General features: G+C 40.7%; 1 protein-coding gene across 1 annotated transcript; it reads right to left on the bottom strand.

The window, feature by feature from the left end:
* Positions 1-1525: 1525 nt before the first annotated feature.
* foxn2a (forkhead box N2a) lies at positions 1526-20390 on the bottom strand. Its single transcript, XM_026309287.1, has 6 exons — positions 20246-20390; positions 9852-10426; positions 7412-7536; positions 7101-7150; positions 6399-6467; positions 1526-5392 (listed from the first exon to the last, which is right to left on the bottom strand). Exons 2-6 carry the CDS (start codon positions 10410-10412, stop codon positions 4968-4970), a joined length of 1230 nt encoding a protein of 409 aa, XP_026165072.1. The 5' UTR covers positions 10413-10426; positions 20246-20390; the 3' UTR covers positions 1526-4967.
* Positions 20391-20579: the final 189 nt, after the last annotated feature.

Here is a 20579-nt window from a genome sequence, read left to right as displayed (position 1 = left end):
ATCCACCTAGCTATCTGACTCTTATCTGAAAATTACATTACAGGCTCACTTTCAAAATAAAGTTGCCAACAAAAAAAATTTGATTAAAATACCACCACCACTGTAGCATAATAGACAAATGTTAGAATCAAAACAGCAAAAAATTAGTATCAAACCGTGACATACTGTAGGTAGGACTATCCCTATCCTATATTGTAGTATGTGCATTTGTACCTTACAGGTGATTATTGGCCTCAATATTAGTATGACACAAAACTGTTAGAATTTCTCTCATTTGTTATAGTTTTAGATTAAGATATCTACTATAGTTAAATAAGTCATGTTGTATGAATAATAAAAACAATACTGCTGAACGTGAGAGTGTTATGGTTTGCATAAACAAAAATAAAGGTGGAAATCATAAGCAAGTCATACAGAAGGGTATTCTTTGTGGTTTCCCTTTAACACTCACATGACCTCATTTAGATTAGAAGTGAAATGCCATGTTCCCAATGTAGCCATCACTGCATAAATCCTGCACGATTAATTTCACCTAATCCTTAATAATCTCCTAATATTTTCACCACAGAGTATTACTATTTAAAAAAAATCACGAGTCTGTTTTTGTTATTCTATCAGTGGTCAAATTTGTAACATGCAAAATATTCACAGAAGGAATGTGCTCAGATGTATTGTATGGAAGAAATACATTTCCTTTGCTGCTGTCTTACTGTTCCTGATCTTTAATGCATACAGGCAAAACACAAACTCTCACACATGCACACCACAGCCAGTGGCTCCAGCATTGTCTGGTTGCCTGGCAACTGTCGGCGTGGCGTGGTTGCTAGGGCCGTGTGGGAGGGGGGGAGGTGATGCTGCTCTGATTTCCAGCTGAATTGAGGCAGTCAGTAGGGAGAAGCCCCCCTCTTCCAGTTGACACACAGGACTCTATTGAACAATAGAGCAGTGCCAATGGGCCTGAGGCTAGTCAGACAAGCCCTTGTTCAGGGTCACACTGTGTTCATCCCACAGTCCTCCATGACTAATTAACTTAGAGCGGAGAGTGTCGTTAGGACATCTGATGATGCATCCATCACTGGCACAGCCTTGGAATTTACATTAATGTGAGGTGCATTTCTGGCAGACTGCCATTTTGGTGCAGTCAAAAGACATGCAGAAGAAAAAAGGCTGCTACATGTAGCGCTGAACACAGTGTGTGCAATCAAAACAGCTCTCAACTGCTGGACCTGATGGGAAATATTTGCCAGCTGTAACATGGTAATGTGAAAACTGAGAATCCAGCCACATGGAGATGTAGCTATTCTAAAGAACAGACTATTATTAGCTAGAATACTGATCTTGTGGCCTTCACAGCAGGTGGCAATGTTGATCAAAAATTTTGCTAGAGTATGCTGCTAATGTAAAGTGATGACGTGGTTTTGTGGAGTTCAAAGGGCAAAACCGAAACAAAACAAAACACGTCATTTCTTATTTGTAGTGAATCTCAGCTCCAACTCATACTAGAATAAAAAGATGCATACAGTGATAACAAGAACAGGTTTTTATTAATATTTTGTAATACCATATATAATGCAATTGCATATCTTTGGCGAAAATAAATCTTATAAACATTTTATCAACAGAGGTTAGCATACAAAAACCAAAAGGTGTGTCGGTCCAACAGACATGGCAGACAACTGACACAAACTGATACTGGGTTGGCAGCTTTGTCATATGCAACAACATGTTCATCATACCCATAGGAACTGCAACAGAATTTGGAGAATCACATAATCAATATTCAGCTGTTGAGCAATGAAGCAATTGGTTTTTGAGTTGGGTGAGTCCTGGGAGCCCAAACTGAGAGTTTAGATATCGCATTCACAGATCAACTCACTCACTGTCACTTTGAGACCAACATAACTTTTCTTATGCAAGTGCTACAAAAAGAATGGGTGAGATTTTCACTCCGCAGGCCACTCTACAATGTCTGTGCAGTCATCCATATACTTACATGTCGATATAAAACTACACAGCAGCAGCCTGGGGATTGAATTTGTCAGTTCCAGTTTTTAGTGATATTCAAAACATTTCAACATCCTAGAACAATACTCGGAAGCATCAGTTTTGAGTGGCAGTCTTTTCTTTTAATATTCTAATAAAAGAGATCAAGAGCTAATCTTCGATTTGTGGCTACTTAAGTCATAATATCCCAACATAAACCATACATGAGACAAAATATAAAAATGATTACCTCAGCTTCAAAGAACTTCTACTGCACATGGGGAATGTGCTCATCTTTTATACCCCAGCTGCACATCAGTTTTGGCAACAAAAAGTTTCAGGATCAATGTTATTTAACTGTCTTCTATGCAGCCTAATAAAAAGCAAAACAAAACATCAAGAAAACCTGGCAGTCATGGTTAGGTGAAAAAAAACAAAAGAAACAAAACACCCAACATTGGCAAAATACTTAATCACTACAACATAGTGAAAGAAAAAATATATTGCTGTAAAATAAACAAAGAAAAAAAATACTTAAGAGTGAGTTCACAGAGGGAGAAAAAATAAATGTGCCTAGTCATTTCATTTTAAATGACCAGTGTTTGAGTATGCATTCAATAGTCCCATAAATTAATGTCATAAATAAGGTGATGACTAATGAACAATAATTTGTTCTTTTTTCACAGCTAAACATGACCAGTGTATGCAAGTATTACTTCTGAGAACTGCTGCTTACTCTACTAACAGTTCCTACTCCAAAGTGACAAAAATAAACCAAAAGATTGGTTAAGTCACTGAACTGACCAGAGTCCTCTCCCATTTTCTGTTAGGATGATTCAGGAAAGTGGGGTATGGTTATTCTTAATCACATGTACATTGTGGCTCCAGGGGGATATAGTGGCCATGGCCCTTCTCAGTGGCACAAGAAGATGTTTGGCACTGACCATGTATGTTATACTAACAGTCACTGTGACACAATGTGATCTAGTAATGTGGGAAGAAATAATATAATTTTCAATTTGTTCCCCTTGTGTGCTTCCAGTGCTACCTTGTGTTGTAATGCTGTAAGTATGCGGCCTTTCTAATAGCTCAAATGAGAATTGTGGCCTTTTGCAAAAGTGGATGGCAACTTCCCCTCAGTGAACTACATGCAATCAACTAACAATAAACAGCCAATTTCACAGCTTGAGAAGAGACTGTGCACTTCCTTATTTTGTTCTAGGAGGAAGAGCAAGGACCAAACATGGCCAGCCAGAACCAAAGGCATCACGTGACAGCAGCACAGATCAGCATCTCGTCTGCAAGTCCAGTTTTCTCTGGCCACAACTATGTTCATGCCCTTCACACCGAATACGCTTTATGCTCTGCACTTTTATTTATCGGACAACTCCGAACACACACACCCACACACCTTTCCTCAAATTGTGATTTAACTTGTCCAGAGGTTAAACCAGCAGAAAGTTAGCTGAATCGTTTCATAATTTTCTGAAGTACATGGTTAAAAAAAAAACAGAGATATAATAAAACTGCAAACCCAAATGATGGGGCGAGCAGCTGTGGTAATTTACTGTCCTCTGCTGTTTCTGACTGTTAACCAGTGCTGCATTCAGAGGGACCTGAAGCGAGCAGCATACCAACCAGCCCTACAATTCCACTGTAGCATGGAGATCTGTCAATACACCGATCATATTCATTGGAGCAGTCTGACTACTTTGTCATTAGAAGAAAAGTGCCCGTCCATTTCAAACTCTTTTCTGTCATGACAGCCATCTCAGATTTGGGCTGAACTTGACATGAGCTACAATATACACACACACACACACACACACACACACACACACACACACACACACACACACACACACACACACCCACACACACACACACACACACACACACACACACACACACACAAAGACAAAACAAAACTATGGAAGATAACCTATGAACACAGTGAACATCTGGCAAAACATGACAGCTGTTCACTTTGCATATACGGTCACCAAATGTGAATATATGGTTTTTGTCTGCCCGATAAATGTCAAAAACAACCTGATAAACGAAAGGGATTGACAAGATGATGGTCAGTGGATTTGCAAATAAAAAAATTAAAAAAAAGAAAGTGAAACAGCCATCATCGTATAGCAACATAATGGCCACACAATGCTGAGCGAAGTAGTATAGCTAACTTTGCAACTAAATTTGGCAGTGGTAGAGTAATACTATTTTCACATCTTGCTAATCCTGAAAAAGAGCCATCACTCGTGTAATAGGTTTATCGCACAAGATCATAATACTACTCCATTCATTCTCTTAATTGTAAAGTTTAACTAACATACTCAACTCTGAAAAATGCCACCATGAAGTAAAGTCAAAAAGGTAAGGTTGTGGATTAATTATTGCATCTCTCTTACAAGAGGATTCATAGAGCAAGAATTCAGTGGCGTTTTTTTCTTTAGCACAAAAAGGAGAAACTGATAACACCAGGAGGTTAGATTTTTGTCTGTTACAAACATGCACTCATTCGCTTCATAAATAGATTCACTTGGAAGAGGATACAGGTTTGAGGAGGAAGCATGCAACGCTTTGAGTTATAAAACCTTCAGCTTTTCCCGTTTTGTCTTTCAGAGAAAAATTCTTCAATCGCAATCTTCTAATCCATCAGAAGCAGGCAGGTCATTCTGGATAGGTATCTTGATGGTTCTCCATAGCCCAAACACCAACCCCCAGCAGTTACCCCCAAGTTGCAAAAGTCTCTATATGGCTTTGTTCTCCTGTGTGAACGATACTATTGCCATTTGTTTTGTTGGATAGGGAAACTCCTAAACAAAAAAGGCTCAAAATGGCCAATGAACGATCATGTAAGGAGAAGGAGGCACACTGGGACACACGATCAGGGGTAAGAGGTTAGGGTTCAATGGTCTGGAGTCTGACGGGGGCAAAAAAAAAAACTAAACAAAAAAAAAACAACCAAAAAAAAAACTTCATTTCCTGTTAAGTTTTGTGCTCTTGACAGTGCGTTTGGAGCCCTCCATGCAGCTGCGTATACCAGCGAGGTGCAGCAGAGAGCCAGCGGCTTCCTTCAGCTCCTCATCCAGCTCTGGCTTAACCTCACGCCGTGCCCTCTTGCTTATGGGCCACTTGATGGCGGGCGGACGTCGAGAAGTCTGGTGGGCGCCCCTCTCGTCCCAGAGGTCGGAGTCCTCGTCACTGTGGAAACCCTCACTGCCAGCTCGGCGGGACTGTCTGCGGTCGCAGCTTCCTTCGTCCAGGGAGGAAAGAGATGAGGAGGATGAACGGGAGGAGCAGCGTTGCAGGGCTACGCTGCTGTAGTTGTGGTCCTGCTTTGGATCACTGCTCACCAGAACGGAGTCAGGTCTGGAGAGGTCCAGTGGGCTGTCAGAATTGCCTTAGGAAAGCAGGAGAATGGTAGAAGTGGTAAGTTCACAATCTCAAGCAAATGAAATAGATATTTTACAGGTCTGTTACAATTTGACAAATGCTCTAAATATTGCATGAATTTTACAGTCTCTAGCTCAGAACCTATCTCGTTTTGGTTGATTTACAATGAGTGACCGTAAGTACACCTTAATATAACTTTACAGTAAACCACCGTTTTTTCTGCACAAAAAAGCAGAAATCAGACACAGCAAGCTGTACACTGTAGCTGGCTTTGTTTACATGAATAAAGCAGAACTAAGACTAGTTTTTGCCCAAAAGGGAAAAGCTGATTTAAAAGTATGTTGTGGTATGCATGTTAAAACAGTACCAACACAGATGTTGAGTGTATAAATACTAAAGTGTAAATACTATAAAAAAACAGACACCAGGACTTAAGAGTTTTTGCAGGCGATTAAACATAATAAATGAGGTTATTTATATATATATATATATATATATATATATATATATAGATAGATATGATTTTGAATTTGGTGCAACATTTTAAAATCAGTCCAATGTTAAAGGAATAGTTCAACTCTTTGAAAAATATATGCTTACTGGCTTTTGTTGTTAAAATGTATGGACCAGTAATTCCCTGTGTGGCACAAATCTTGTACAACAGTCAATTTTTACATTTTGGATTTTTTGTGGATTAAACAATGTGATCTCTAAATTATGGGCATTAGAAGTAAAGATCAGAGGACAGACCTGCACTAGCTAATTGCACGTTTCCAGTCTTCCAGTGCTAAGGTATGTGAAACTATTCTTTTAATATATCTTTAAAAGAATGTCAACAGAAAAATCACCTTGTAGAACCAAAATTTTACTTGTATGAACAAGCAGACATACACATCACAAATTAAAGCACACAAAAAAAAAAAAATATTTAAGCAATGACAGGGTGATATGTCAGAGGTAGGAGACAAAGAGTTGGAAGAATAGGTGACATGGCTGGTTGTGGATTCTCTTACATGGGTCAACGTGGTGCCCGGGGGCAGAGTTTAAGAGCATCATGGCAGTGGCAGCATCAATGTCAGACTCTGGAAGAGGAGAGAACATGCATGATGGTCAGTCCTAAGGTGGAAAAGCATGGTAGGACTGAGAGGATTGAGTTGCTTTAATCATTTTAAACTAGAGACATGATGATTCAATAAAGGCCTTTTGAATGGACTGGATATGCAGTATAAGACCTATCTAAACAAAGTTCAAGATAAAATTCAAGCCATCGATATTGAGAGTGTATCTGATCTTTTCAGTCATGACAAAGTGTCTAAAAGCTTCATAGCTCATAGCTAAATTATTAATGATTACAGTGAGACTGAGTGCTCGACACTCTGCACTAGCAGAACCTCTGCCTGTCGTCAAGGTTACAAATTCAAGAGGCAGAGGGGGGAAAGAGGAGGCTGAGGCATCGACCGGGAGCTCTCAACATTATGGCCTACATGATGCATCAATGACTTGAAAGCAACAAATCAAACCAAGAGTTGAGGATAAAAGCACAGTGATGCTGAATGTTCTGGGACTGAAACGTGCAAAGGCAACTTAATCAAAATGCTGCACAAACCATAATACAGATAACTGCACTGGCTCCAGTTTCTATACAGCTGCAGGATCTTCCTGGCAGCTTTTGTTTATATATTTCCAAACTTAAGAGTTGTTTGCTTTGGTCTCACCTTTGAATGAGCAGCCTTGTAGTAAGAGATGCCGAGGGGGTGAGGAGGCACTGCAGAAGGTTAAAAAAAAAAAAAAAAAACAAAACAAAAAAAAAAAAAAAAAAACATGAAGGGTCAGATGATGTGTGCAAAATTACCAAATGGTGAATAAACAGGAATCCCAGCCTCAATTTAAAACAAAAGCCTGTTTATATGTGCTTTTCTAGCAATGCCAATGTCCAATAAATGTCCTTGTGAAATATGGGAATACTGATCTGACAGAGCAAAATTGAAAACTAGAAGCATTCAGAGAGTGATGGGGGAAAGTTTACCTGGGTGGGGAGGCGGGTGGTGTGCAGAAGGCATGTGCGGCAGGGAAGTGCTGCTTCTTAAGGGCTTGGATCAGGTTGGGGCGGTATTCCGGATCAACGCACCACAGAGAACCTTTTCCATTGGCCTGTGGAAAAGAGCCGTTATGATCAAACCTCCACACCCATGTTACAAAGTAAGAAACTTTTACCAACAAACTGTGAGAGGAATTTTGATTTACAGCAAATTTATATGCTCTTATACCAGAAACCAACACTTGGTTCCTGACCATTATATTATAGGTTTTTAATATTCTGATGATTGTTTATATCCACACTTATGAACAAATTACAGAATCATTATTTATCAGGAAAAAGGTGTGTAACTATAAGACTAAAAATTTTTTATAGTCATTGTGGCAAAGAAGACACTGTTTCAGCAAAAGGCTTCATAGCATCTTTTATGCATGCTCAAACAAGAACATTTAAAACTAGAGCTATATGTGTTTACTCTATTAAAATAATGCACTGAATTACAGTAGACTGCACTGAAAGCAGCATAACGATGTGAATAAATCTCATTTTGTGCAAAAAAAAAACTTTAAACCAATAGTTCATAAAGGACCATTACATTATGAGCAAAACAGTGGAAAATCACAAAGGCATATCTACAAATTCTTTTGCAGCTTCAACAAAAGCAGGAAATAATTGCTCCACAGCATTGTGTGAGGAATGTATTTGTCTGATGGTGATGTGTGCGGGAGTGTGTTAACTGCCACTTTATCTGAGGGCGATGCATTCTTGCCCTGTCTGGGAGGAGAATAGAGTGAGGGAGATAGTGAGAGAGGGAGAATAACCTTGACTCAGATTACCAACCAGCCCTGATGCAGGAAGAAGGAAATGTCTCCATGGCAACGGAAACCACCAGCCAGTGTGTCATGTGAAACTGGCGCTGGTCTCTCAGCAGACGACGGCTCACGCTGTGCACCTGCATGCTGAGCGGCCTGTACCGCACCATGTTGCTACTCACTGAGTGCTAACTGCCATCCCCTCCCATGGTGGGAAAATATCAGGTCTTAGCCAGGGACAGCCTTGGCACCACAGGTTCTACCAGTCACAAGTCTGAACTCATACTGAAGCTCAATATGGCCACCATCGTGTCACTCCCTGCATCAGTTACGCAAATTAGGTTGTTTAGACAAGTCTGACACAGGTACTGTCAGAAACCTCTCTAAAACAGGAGCAACAAATGCAAACTATAACGAAAGAAAAAAAAAAGAAAAAAAAAAGGTGCACTTCACTTCTATTAGAGCCCAAAAAACTATTTTCCTAATTAGCTGCTGCTAATTAGAGTGATGAGGTAACAGTTTCTAAAAAAAAAAAAAAAGTCAGAGCAGCTGTGTTTATTTCACATAAGAGATTATTGGGTGTTTTGTTTTCTTGTGCTTCTCACTCTTGAAGGGGGCGTGGCTCCACTGGAAACACATTCCCAAACACTAAGCAGGATTTTGTAACATTTCATGAAAATCTCAATAGAACTCTGGGAATATTTGCTTATGTTAACAAACCGCTGTCAACAAAATCTGATCAAGGCCACATGCCCATAAAGCAGATAAGGTGAACATTAAAAAACAACTTATAATGCTTTATTTAAACTTTTACATAGGCTGTTACTTTAAATAGGGTGTGATTATTTATTGTTATCCAGAAATAAACAAGATTTGAAACCATCAGGGGCATTACAGTCAGTAATGCTTTCAAACAAGAGCTACCTGTGTGCCTCATTTTTTCTCTATGTTCCTCACCTCATTTTTCAAACACAAAAGTTGGAAATGACAGCCGTTGAAAAGGTCTAACATTTCCACAACAGCTTTTACTTATTTCCCATTCAGTTCACAACAAAGTCTACGCAGGAGGTGTTAACCTTTTTGTCACATGCTCGTGCAAATGACTTGGTCAAACTTCTCTATTTTTTACCCCTTTCTGTACAAGTGTAACACATAACAGTGCCAGCATCAGACAGACACAAGATTCTTCCTACAACCTCACGTCTGCACTTTTAGGTGCTTGCGTTGCAGTGTGACGCTGAGGTTTCCAATTGTGGGATGTTTCTCTCCTTGGTTAAAACTGTTCCACTAGCTTGTGGTGCTTTAGGAGATAAAGTCCTATCTGAGTGTGCTGTGTTTGCATTTCCTCTGAAGGAGTATTGGTGACCTTCACCGGATTCCACCCTTATTGCAGTAAAGTCAGAGGTCCCTGCAGTTGTGTTACAGTCCCGGGCACTGACATATGAGCCGCACTGCAGCTACACCGCAATGCGCTCGTTTGCTAAACAAAGCAGACACATTTTGGCCTGTGGAGACTATAACATCCCATCATCAAAGATAGACTGTTAACATTTTTAAAAGAAGCCCTTCAAACTGTATACACACTTTATATCTATGTGAAGTGTTTGCAAACTTACCTTTCCCAAACTCCTATCGACCTTACGGAAGCATTTGTTCAAGGACAGGTTGTGACGAACTGAGTTCTTCCAGCCAGTGGGGGCATTGGAGAAATAAGGGAAGTGCTCCAGAATCCAGCCATAGATTTCTTTAACTGGCAAAGACTTGCTGGGTGACTGCTCAATCGCCATGTAGATGAGGAGAGAAAACGAGAAAGGGGGCTTAGACTTCAAAGAGTCCCGCTCCCTTCCTCTGCTGTGTGATGACGATGAGGAGGAGGATGAGGGGCCCTGGCTGCAGTAGTCTCCTTCTATGTCAAAGAGGGGGCTGCCACTGGGCTGAGCTTCAGGACCCCCCAGAGTGAAGTTCTGAAGCAGGTTCTCATGGAGCCAGTTAAGATTGGTGAGCTCCTCGTCCTCTGTACCTCCAGTACGATCCACACTAGTTGCCAACGGACTGGACGCACACTCCGCCTCTGGCAGTGTTCCCACACCACAGACACCTCTGAGACCTGTCCGTTCCTCTTGCATACCCGGAATTTCCGTTTTCTTATCTGGTGACATCCCAATAATTGGACCCATTAAATCAAAGAGGTCTGGTGAGAGAGAAAGAAAAGGTGGTTAATGTTAAACTGTTTACATATAAAACAAAATCACAGTTTTAAAGGTAACTTGATTTCGAAGCAGAGTTGGCACTATGAAGTAACTGGGTGTGACATATTGGAATGAAGTGTCCTTCCAAGCGTTGACCTTGTTTTCTTAAGTTTTCCCCAGGGGCAGTCCCCCTGTGACTGTGCCTGTCTGCCTTTTTTGTACTTGCTAGCTCTCTCACTGCCCCTCTCCTCCACGCCTGGGAAGGACAGAGAGGCTCTCAGCTCCCCCTTCTTGACTCAAACCAAGGACCTTCGACGAGGTCCTCTCAAGCATCTGAACCGGCTTAAGGCTCCACTCCTTGACGCCCACCTTGTTTCAGACAAGACCCAGCTGCTCGTCTTGTGTAAATGAGCATGAAACCATGCTGTGACTGCAGGAATGAGTGGAAGTCCTCCATCTTACTGAGTGGATGGCTCTTACAGTGATCTACATTCAGCCAGGATCAAGACTCAATTTGTCACATGCCAGATTAAGTAGTGTGAAGAGGCTGCAGGGTTGTCAATCATTTAACAGCAGTAAGAAGTTCAATATTGCCAGTAACACTGTGTCCACCCAAGTACTGTTATTAATAACACAGTTATATTTTCTTACATAGCTCTGACAGAGGATGTCATCTTTTACAACGGTCTTTCTAAGTTTTGACCTAATGTATTGACTTCTGCAAAGAGAGACGCCACTGCAAAAACAGGCACAGAAAGAGATATGTCCAGACACTGACAATATTAAATATCTGTCACAAACTTTCCATTTACTTGACTGACTCTGTTCTAAATCCTAACATACAAGCTATGAGTGGCCTTGATTGCACACGGGTTGGTGAGACCAAGGGCACAAAGAGATCACTCTTTGGCTTAGCTCACAAAAAGCTTTATGCCCTGGGTGTCACCATGACAACCATGCTGTCTTCAATTAAGAACAGAAATCCCACAAACAAGACTCAATAAGAAAATAAGCAATCCATGCCGGCCAGCTCTGCCAAAGACAGCCCATAAAGCAGCCGCCCTGTAACGAAATAAATACTCCTGCTGCACCCGTGTGTCGACACCAGATGTCCTGGTTCTGGTGCAGCCTGGGATGCTCAGCATCTGGACCGAGATGGAAGCAGGGCCTGAGGGCTGCTGTGTGAAAGGCGCAGAGTGAAGTGGGAGGGTATATCTTTTCATTTCTGTGATAAGATAAGAATTGGGTCAAACGCGAGAGTGTTTGCACAGTGGGTGAGACAGGAGAGGGAGTTTAGAAGCCAGTCAGCAAGGCATGGAGGGGGAAGGAGGCAATAGTGCACTTATAAAATGACCTCTCAACTCTCAGTGAGGAGATAAACATATAGCAGACAGGGAGACCTCTAAATCCAGGGTTATGAGTTCTTAAAAGCATACTAGTGTGTCAGTTTAGGTTTCTATCATAATAGTACACCCTGTATGCTCGATAGGTGATGTCATGTTAGCTACAATTTGTCCTGCATTCTGCCTGCCAGGCCTCTAGTTTTTATTTGATTTGCCAGAACATTTTTCTAACATATACTTGAAGTATATATTTAGAACACAGTACATACTGTATGTATGTAAGCAAATCAAAGAGCATTCCTGACCGAAAGCAAAGGGGTAGGCAGAGCAAATATTGGAAGAGATATAACAATACGGAAATTCCTTTGAGGAGGACAGAGCAAGACAGAAAGACAGACAGAGCTGAGGTTCAGTGGTATTGAGGTAGGCTATGCAAGTTACCCTCAGTCTAGAATGAATCACAGTTATCAGCAAGGCAGAGCAATCAGATATGTCAGGCGGCAAGAGAACTGCCCATTTGTGTTACAAGAAAATCTCTGCTCAAGAGACCAAAACACTAAAAGATATCCTTTGACATGACAGGTTCCTACTCTGAATGAATTTGGAAAGAGAAAGGGGATCCAGCATTGAGAAGAGACTGCTTCTTTCTAGAGGAAAATATCATTTGTCCTTCCCAAAAAAGAATTCAGACTATATTTGGCTGTTTGTGTGCGGTGTTTGTGTATGATGAATAAACTTTGTCTTCAGTTTGGACTCAAAGTATAGTTAAACTGAAGATGATGTAGCAGACTGTCCAACACAAAGCCCTGCTTTAGGCTGTTCTCTGTAAGCTCAAGTGAGTGTCAGGCCCATGACTGACCAAACACATGATGATGACAAACATTCAGCACACAGTAAACCACAAACTAACACAGGCGTGGCATTTTTTTTTTAAAAAAAAAAAGGCCTTGACACAGTTGTTTCTTCATTTGGTTAAAAGGTGTGGCTGAGGTACTTTCTGAAGCCAGCTGTAAACACCTGACAAAGTTGTCTGTTCTTCTTCAACTTGGAATGAATGAGTGCCAAGTAATCTGTTTCAGTTTTGTGGCTTGGTGATGAGAAGAATTCACGGCATTTACGAGTAAAGTGCCAGGCTACTGATTAACCTTCAAGTGCAAGAGAGCCTCACCTCAGACCATCTTCACGGCCCTGACCTCCCACCTAGACCCCTGGGTGCCATAGAGTACCCACTCCCTTCTGAGCAGCTCCTCCAGAAGACCATCATTTGAATATCAACAGAGGCAGGGTGGATAGATGAGAAAGCTGCCTTGCATCCAGCCAAACACAGGAAGTCTTTTGCTATTATTGCGACTAGTCAATTACCACTGTTGCTGCAATGATCGCAGTTATCATTGCTCTTATGAAAAGGCATCAAAGGGAGGCGGCTGGGAAGGCAATGAATAATGGGCCACTAGTGTGTAAAGAGTGGAAAGGGGTGAGCGAGCTAATAAGCCAGACTGGCCTGTTGACTGCAGCTCATCCTTGAAAATACACCAAAGCTGCAATGGTGCTGACCCGATGGCTCATCTGCAAGTTAAAGTAGCCCTGCACACCGCCAGCCTCATCATATTCATGTGCAAACAGGCAGCCACTAACAGCAGGTGCCAAGGCACATTCCCCCCCCTTTCAAACTGCTCTTTTATCCTGTTAAGCACTTAGCCTATTCAAAAATACACAACCATATGGAGATAGCTTTAAGTGGCAAATCAAACCCTTCATGTGTCAAATATGTAAATGTAAAGAAGATGACAGTGGCATCGAAATGAAGAGGTGCTGGTTTGAGATGCTTTCTGGGAGCAAATCTCACGATCAGGACTCAGTTGCCACGGCAGCCGATTTTGCAAGGGAAGCAATTGTGCTCATGTCTGTGCATGAAGAGAGAGCTAATGTGGGGAGATCAATACAGGCGGAAAATGCTGAGGCCAGCAGTCTGCTGCTGTTCTCCACAAACCTGTCTGACAAAGAGCGGTGGAAAAGGCCACAGCCAACCTGGGTGTCATGGCACTACTATGTACCAATATGGCACACTTGATAATACTCGTTCCATACACCAAAAAGCTATTTTGCTGAGTAAAGAAATACATGCAACTCATCATCTCTATGTAATTAATCAACAGCAGTAGTTCAGGATAAAAACTCTGGAGACAATGTATGTACTTGCCTTGATGTGCTCACGCCACACCCTCATCACAAGAAATAAACCAGTTGACACAAACCAGTTACACCTTTGTTACAAATACACAAAGGTGTGCCGCAGAGCCCCATGGCAAGGGCTGTTATTTGAAACCCTAACTGATATTTAGGTGACTACCCAGTCTGGCTGGAGCTCTAAAAATGTGAATGAGACAAAGGGGAGCTGAGTTAGAGTGGGAGAAACAGAGAAACAGGGAAACAGAGAGAAAGAGAGACAGAGAGAAAGAGAGACAGAGAGAGAGACAGAGAGAGAGAGAGAGAGAGGCTGCTTCAGAGCGAGGTAGCCAAGTGGCAGTCTTTTATTTCACGGGAGGGTCAAATTATGTCATAAAAAATAAAGCATCCATTAATGTGGGGGCTAATCAGGCCACTGTTAAAGCACTTCTCAATGATACATTTTTAAATGAAACCTTTCAATGGATTCAAATAATCTATTGGTGCCTGAGGTGAAAGCAAAAGAAAAAGCTTGCACAAAGCATTAGAACTGGCCTGGCTCGTACAAAGGAGCAGTTGTTTTTGCTCTAGTCATGTTTCAGAAGTGCTCAGTATTCACCTCACAGTTTCAAACAGAGGACCGGGAGGGAAGGAAACACCTCCTGCCTGTTGAGGAAGTTCATTTTCAGAAAACAAATTCAGACTTCACACAGAGACAGTTAGGCATGCTCTAACAGTGGACTCAAGCAGCAAGGTAGTGTTTATTGAAGCAACAGTGTTTACTCTGGCAATCTATGAATTCCACCAGCATGTAGCATTTATAGACTGCTGACAAACACCCAAGCCGAACCAAACGTATTGACTGATGAAATTACTTAACAGTCAGGGGAAAGCGAGCAAACAAAACAATAGATAATGACTGTGATGTTCATCAGAGACATTAATGTCACACGGTGGCTTTAAGCTGAAAACACACGACTGCACTTTGACTGTCAAAAGAGGCGAGGACTTCCAAAGTACATGCCAGCCCCCAGCCAACACTGAAACCTTATCTCTTGGGTCTTGTGACCTGTAGTTCAGTGTACAGTACAAACAGTCACCGCCAATCAGCACACACAACAACCTCATATACTTTCAATACCAAAAGCAGCAGTAGTTGCACAGTTTGTTTTATGCCTGTACACTACTGTTCAAATCTCTTTAAAAAATGATAGAAAGAACATTTCTTAAAGTTTATGTTTTTTGGAGGAGCAGTAAATATCCCTCCAAAAGTTTAAAGCCTTCATTTCTGAATCATAGTAAAGTCTAACGTAGTCCACGTGAAATATGATGGAAACACAGGGCTTTAAAGAAAGACCAAAGAAAAGACTGAGGATAAATGAGCTTCTAAATTGAGTATATCGACATACACACATAGAGGCAGAAGTATTAATGTGACGGGCAACAAGTTTCAACGTCTCTGCCCTTATTCTGGCAGCACCAAAGACACGGCTATCTGAATGTTACACTACAGCCTCTTATATTTGTCTTTCACGCACTTCTGTTCATGCATGATAAAAATTTAAAAACTTTTTTTTTTAGGAAAACAAAGTAGGAAAAGAACACAGAGTTGATTTTTTGTAAACTTGGTCATAATTTTTAATCCATACGCTGTTATTGGGTCTGACACATTCACACATTTGTAATATAATACTTGGGCTTCCATACCAAAATGCTATTGTTTACTATGAGATTTGGGATATTTTTTACTAAAACAGTACAACAAAACAACTACACTAATAACATTAGATATCCAGCATTGAAGGTCATTACACAGCATTCCAGAGAGGGTACAGAAACAACTGGGTGAAATCAGAGAAACCACAGGGTCCGATGTCAAATATGTTGTGATTCTGCTCATTATAATGAATGGATACATATTTTAGTACCTGACAAGTACACGGCCTCTTTTATATTTTTTGCTCAAACGAAGTTCACTTTAAATTTTTCAATAAACTTTTTTTGTAATAAATCACCATGGTGATCTGATGACAATGCCAGACTTGTAAAAATAGCAAAGCACTAGACATACTCTAGTAAACTGAGCTTCATACTTATTCATAGATTGAGCTGTTTCAAGAACAGAGCCCAATATAAAACTCTGTATGATGCATTTTTATAATTACATTTTACTTTGGCCAAACACATAACCAGACCATTGTTAGTGCTGTTTTGATAATTATATTGTTTGAGCATGTTCTGTGGCACCTCAGTTGGAGATGCTTCCAAAATGTTGGTTAATATAATCCAAAAATATCCAAGAAGATCCTGATCATTCGCATGCAATCTGGTCAGCCTGTGTTGTCATCATTCTGCCATCAATTAAATTAATCCTGTTAATTCAGCCAGGGGTGATAACACAAAGACCCATTGTGACAGCAGACATAGTTGTGCTTCGCTTTTCCTGTCTCTCAATCAAGGAAACGGTCACATCAGTGTTGCTTTCAGTAAGGCTGCATCTTGAGTCCACCCTTGTCAGAAGTGAGACAGGCACATAGACAGTTAGGGGGTTAGATAAGGGCAGGGTAGAGAAGGAGTAGGCAGTGACCTACAAAGAGATGTTAAACAATAACTGGCATAGATGGAGGGGTTCCACAACAGGAATATACACACTGCCTATATGCAGCTACACACACACACACACACACACAGGCTTAAAAAGGAAACACTAATGTATGAACTCAAATTCACATTATGTATTTTTAGATTTGCAGAACTAAACAACATGATTTGTCTTTTATTTAATGTCATGACATTAGCTACAAGTGAAGCTCCATTTTATAAAATAGCGACAGCTGTTAAATGGAAAGCTTTTGGGACATAAATAGATGGCATTTAGCTGTACAATGATCTTTTAGCAGATGCTAGATGATGTAAAATATCACAAAAAAAAACCCAGACAAGTTGATCATCTCATTGAAACAAAAAACAAAACAAAAAAAAATATATGACCAGAGAAACTAAAGAAGGATCTAAATGTACCTCTACGGGCATTCACATTTACATCTCAAATTCAGATTACCACCTATGTTTGACTATCAGAATGTCACAGACTTGAGACAACAGAAGAGTGCGCACTCCTGGGGATGTCCCCCCTTCAAAAATACACACAGGCTGTGAGTAGGTGACAAAACCCACGTTTCACTGCATAAAACAGTTAGCTCCACAAGCCAAACAGGCCAACATCAGCAGGTCGAGCTGTTCTCAGATAGATACCGTATGTAACAGTTTAACTGAACTATCCAGGCTCTCATATCAGCAGGTAGATTAAAACCTTTTTTAGGCCAATAATTTAAAAAATCCACTACATCAACATCAAAGTTGCAAAAAATTGTCTGGTTTAATTTCCTTTCCAAAAAATGCAATCTTAAACCATTTTCAACTTTAAACATTACAACATGCAGACAATAACGTGAGCCACACATCAAGACGGTTACTTAAAGCAAGCACAGACCATCAACTTCCCTATTTTGCCAATTACTGAAATATTCAACCTCTTCAACTACATTAACAATGGCTACCTCAACACAACTACTTGAAACATAAAATCAAAGTCACAAATGACTTGGTAGTTAAAGAGTTTTCTCTGAACAGCATGTTTTAAAGCTTTGAGCTTTTCTGGTTAGCCAATCCATGAGAAACCAGGTTTAGACAGTTAAGCTCTTTCAAAAGTTTCTACCAAATGGCTCAGCTTTTGTAATGAATTTAAACCCACAGTCACCCATATACCAACAAAAACATGGTGGATTTTAGAAGACCCAAGCTTCCCTTTACTTTGGGTCAGAGTACACAGTTGTGTGATAAGACTGACTACATGGCAACTGCGGATTCTGTGCCAATCTTGCTTGGACAGGGGTAACAGCTTCAAGCAACAATGCAGTGTTGTGCCATTTCCTTATTACAATTTTTATAAATTATATTCGGTATGTTGTGATGACAGAAGGGTTCACTGGATTCAAAAATGTTTAAATGCATTTTGTAAAAATGTCATGCTGCAGTGGTCTCCGGTCACATCACTTGATTTTTTTATCATATGTCCCCAGTGGAGCAGCATCCTGTTCTCTTATCAGTACAGTACAATAGAGCAACTTCTCAGAAAAGTGACACCAATGTATTTACCAAGTTGTAAAAATGACAAATGGCATTCTTGAGAATTTTAGAGGAGCCCGACATATTTGTCTACTACTGTGATTGACAGACGTGAAATATCCCAGTGATGTGAAATGAAATCTCTCTGTATAGTCAAAACACGAACACTATATATTTTTAATAAGCATTATTCAACATATTGAAGGATGTGAGTCATTTGAAAACTATTTTAAACAAGAACAAAAAAAATCTAGACTTTGATGATTGTAAGTGGTGATAAGAACTTTAGCAGGCCAACACCTCAAAAACACAAATGACTCTATGACTGATGTAAACAATTGTCATGTTGACTAGTTGTAAATCTCGATTTCAAGTTATCATCAGTAAAAGCATCTGGCTCTCCAGTTACCTATTTACGCACCATGAGCATATGGAAGATCAGAATATTCACAAACAGAGTGCCCTGCTCGTATTTTACCTCAAAGAACCTCAAATTATTGAGTAATGCTCTCTATGGTAACTACAGTGTCTTAGAGGCCTATTGCATCAATTCAAATAACATTATTATATTGTACAACTAATGATAATTCAACTCTACTAACAATATTCCAGATTGCTGTACTTATTAAAGTCACTGCACGTCAGCAATGACCATAACACTGGATTACAACAAGTCTTATTTATAGTAATGAATGTCAGTGAAGTTAGCAGACCCTCATCTATTCTGGGTGCCAAAGTACTTGCCTTCACAGGCTTCTGTACATACACACATCTACAGGGGTGGATGCATCCACGGCCTATAAACAACAGCAAAGATAACAGATGGTTTGACCTACAATATGACCACAGACATTATGGCAATGAAATAATGTCAGACTGACATCTGTTTCCCTTTTGTCTTTTTCTGTCCATTAAGCTCATGTTGCCTTTGTCTACAGTTTATCACCAGGGATTTAACAATTGTCAAGGAACAAGAAAGGAACATTTTCCATCTACATTAATGTCATAACCTCAGAAAACCAAACAGAAAGTCCCATCACTTTTTCCAAATATACTGGGAAACCTCAGAGCATACAATGAATTTTAGATGAGGGTTGTCCAGTCCAGTAAATGCAACACTGACACTTAGCAGCTAGAGAAGACTACAAGGGCAGACAATAACAAACGCGAGGAATAACACGAAGTATGTGAAGAGCAATTGAAAATACAACATACAAAGTACATCTGGATTAAATGGAGATATTTGGTTTGTAGAGCACTGTATATCTGGGACAATCTTATAATAATCCATTACATCATGCGCTCAGAAAGCCAGTGTAGTCTCCCAACCTCAGGAACCGTCGAAATATTTAGGTATTTGTACATATGAGTGGAATTAAATCCAAAACCAGCAGTTACCAGTCACAAAATGTGATTTAATACCGCTGTGTACTAACGCTACGACTTGACAAAAGTACACGCTAACCTACGCGATAAAAACACTTAAAGAAACGCTGGGTAACGTAATGAGCGAGTGGGAAAGAGAAACTAGCTGTTAGCCAAGAGACGTATTGGGCTTTTGTAGCTAATGCTAAAGATATTGTTATATTAATCGCCACACACTCGAGACTACAGTCAAACAACCTCAGCCAGGAACACAATGAGGAACACAAAGTTACACGCAATGACGTGGACTGTTGCACAACACTACCAGACAAACGGGACTCGTTAAGACGTAACTTGTCTATGCTCAGTTAATTACGTATTCTTCAGTTTTAACGTTACTCGGAGCAAGTTCACCAGCTGTAATGTTAGCTAGCTCACCAAGCACAACCGTGAGGCAAACTAGTACTAGCAGCCGCTCGATGGACACTCAGTGTAGTTACACCGACTGCTAGCATTAGCATACGATTTTAAATATCTAGAATATCGTGGTTATAGTGTTTTCACATGTAAACCAACAAGCAGCCATCGGCGCTGTAAATATCCGTCTCTACTCGTCAAGCTTGAAGCCGGAGAGCAAAGAGAAGTGAGGTTTAACATTAGCTAGCCTGCCACATGCTGTCGCTTGATCTGCCATGCTGGCTGCTCTAAGCAAAGTCACTTGACCACATTTACTTTTAGCTTGTTCCGAAACACACACCGTACCCCGGCAGACACACGTTAATTACGGTAAAAAAAAAAAAAAGACAAAGCGATACTCACAATCTCGCACGGCGTGCCTCGGTGCGGTATGTTTAAAGACACGTCTGTGCGCAGTTTATTCAGATGTCTGTCTCACACAATGTCAGAGATCAGATCAGCAGCTGCTTCCTCCATACACGCAGCGCGCAGATCACACAGCGCACGGCAACGCTACCAAACCCCTCGCCGTCGTCATGGCAACAGGCCTACTTCAGCCAATCAAAACCCCTCCCCTCCTATCTCCCCTGGCAACTGCCGCAGCGCAAGAGCTCCGCGGACGAGCACGCTATCCTAGTTTGCGTCGTGCAGTGTGCTTTCACTTTTGTCGCCAGCTGCTTGTAAAGTAATATAGGTG

This window comes from Mastacembelus armatus, chromosome 15 (genome assembly GCF_900324485.2).
Source record: "Mastacembelus armatus chromosome 15, fMasArm1.2, whole genome shotgun sequence".
In the NCBI taxonomy this organism is placed as follows: domain Eukaryota; kingdom Metazoa; phylum Chordata; class Actinopteri; order Synbranchiformes; family Mastacembelidae; genus Mastacembelus; species Mastacembelus armatus.
Note: the sequence above shows the minus strand (reverse complement) of the source record. Positions and strands in the feature narration are given on the sequence as shown.

Coding starts and splice junctions, on each gene's coding strand:
- foxn2a (XM_026309287.1), bottom strand. CDS start 10,412: ATGGGTCCAATTATTGGGATGTCACCAGATAAGAAAACGGAAATTCCG. Junction 7,537..9,851: donor TCGATAGGAGTTTGGGAAAG/GTAAGTTTGCAA, acceptor TCTTTTCCACAG/GCCAATGGAAAAGGTTCTCT. Junction 6,468..7,100: donor ACAAGGCTGCTCATTCAAAG/GTGAGACCAAAG, acceptor CTCCTCTTCCAG/AGTCTGACATTGATGCTGCC.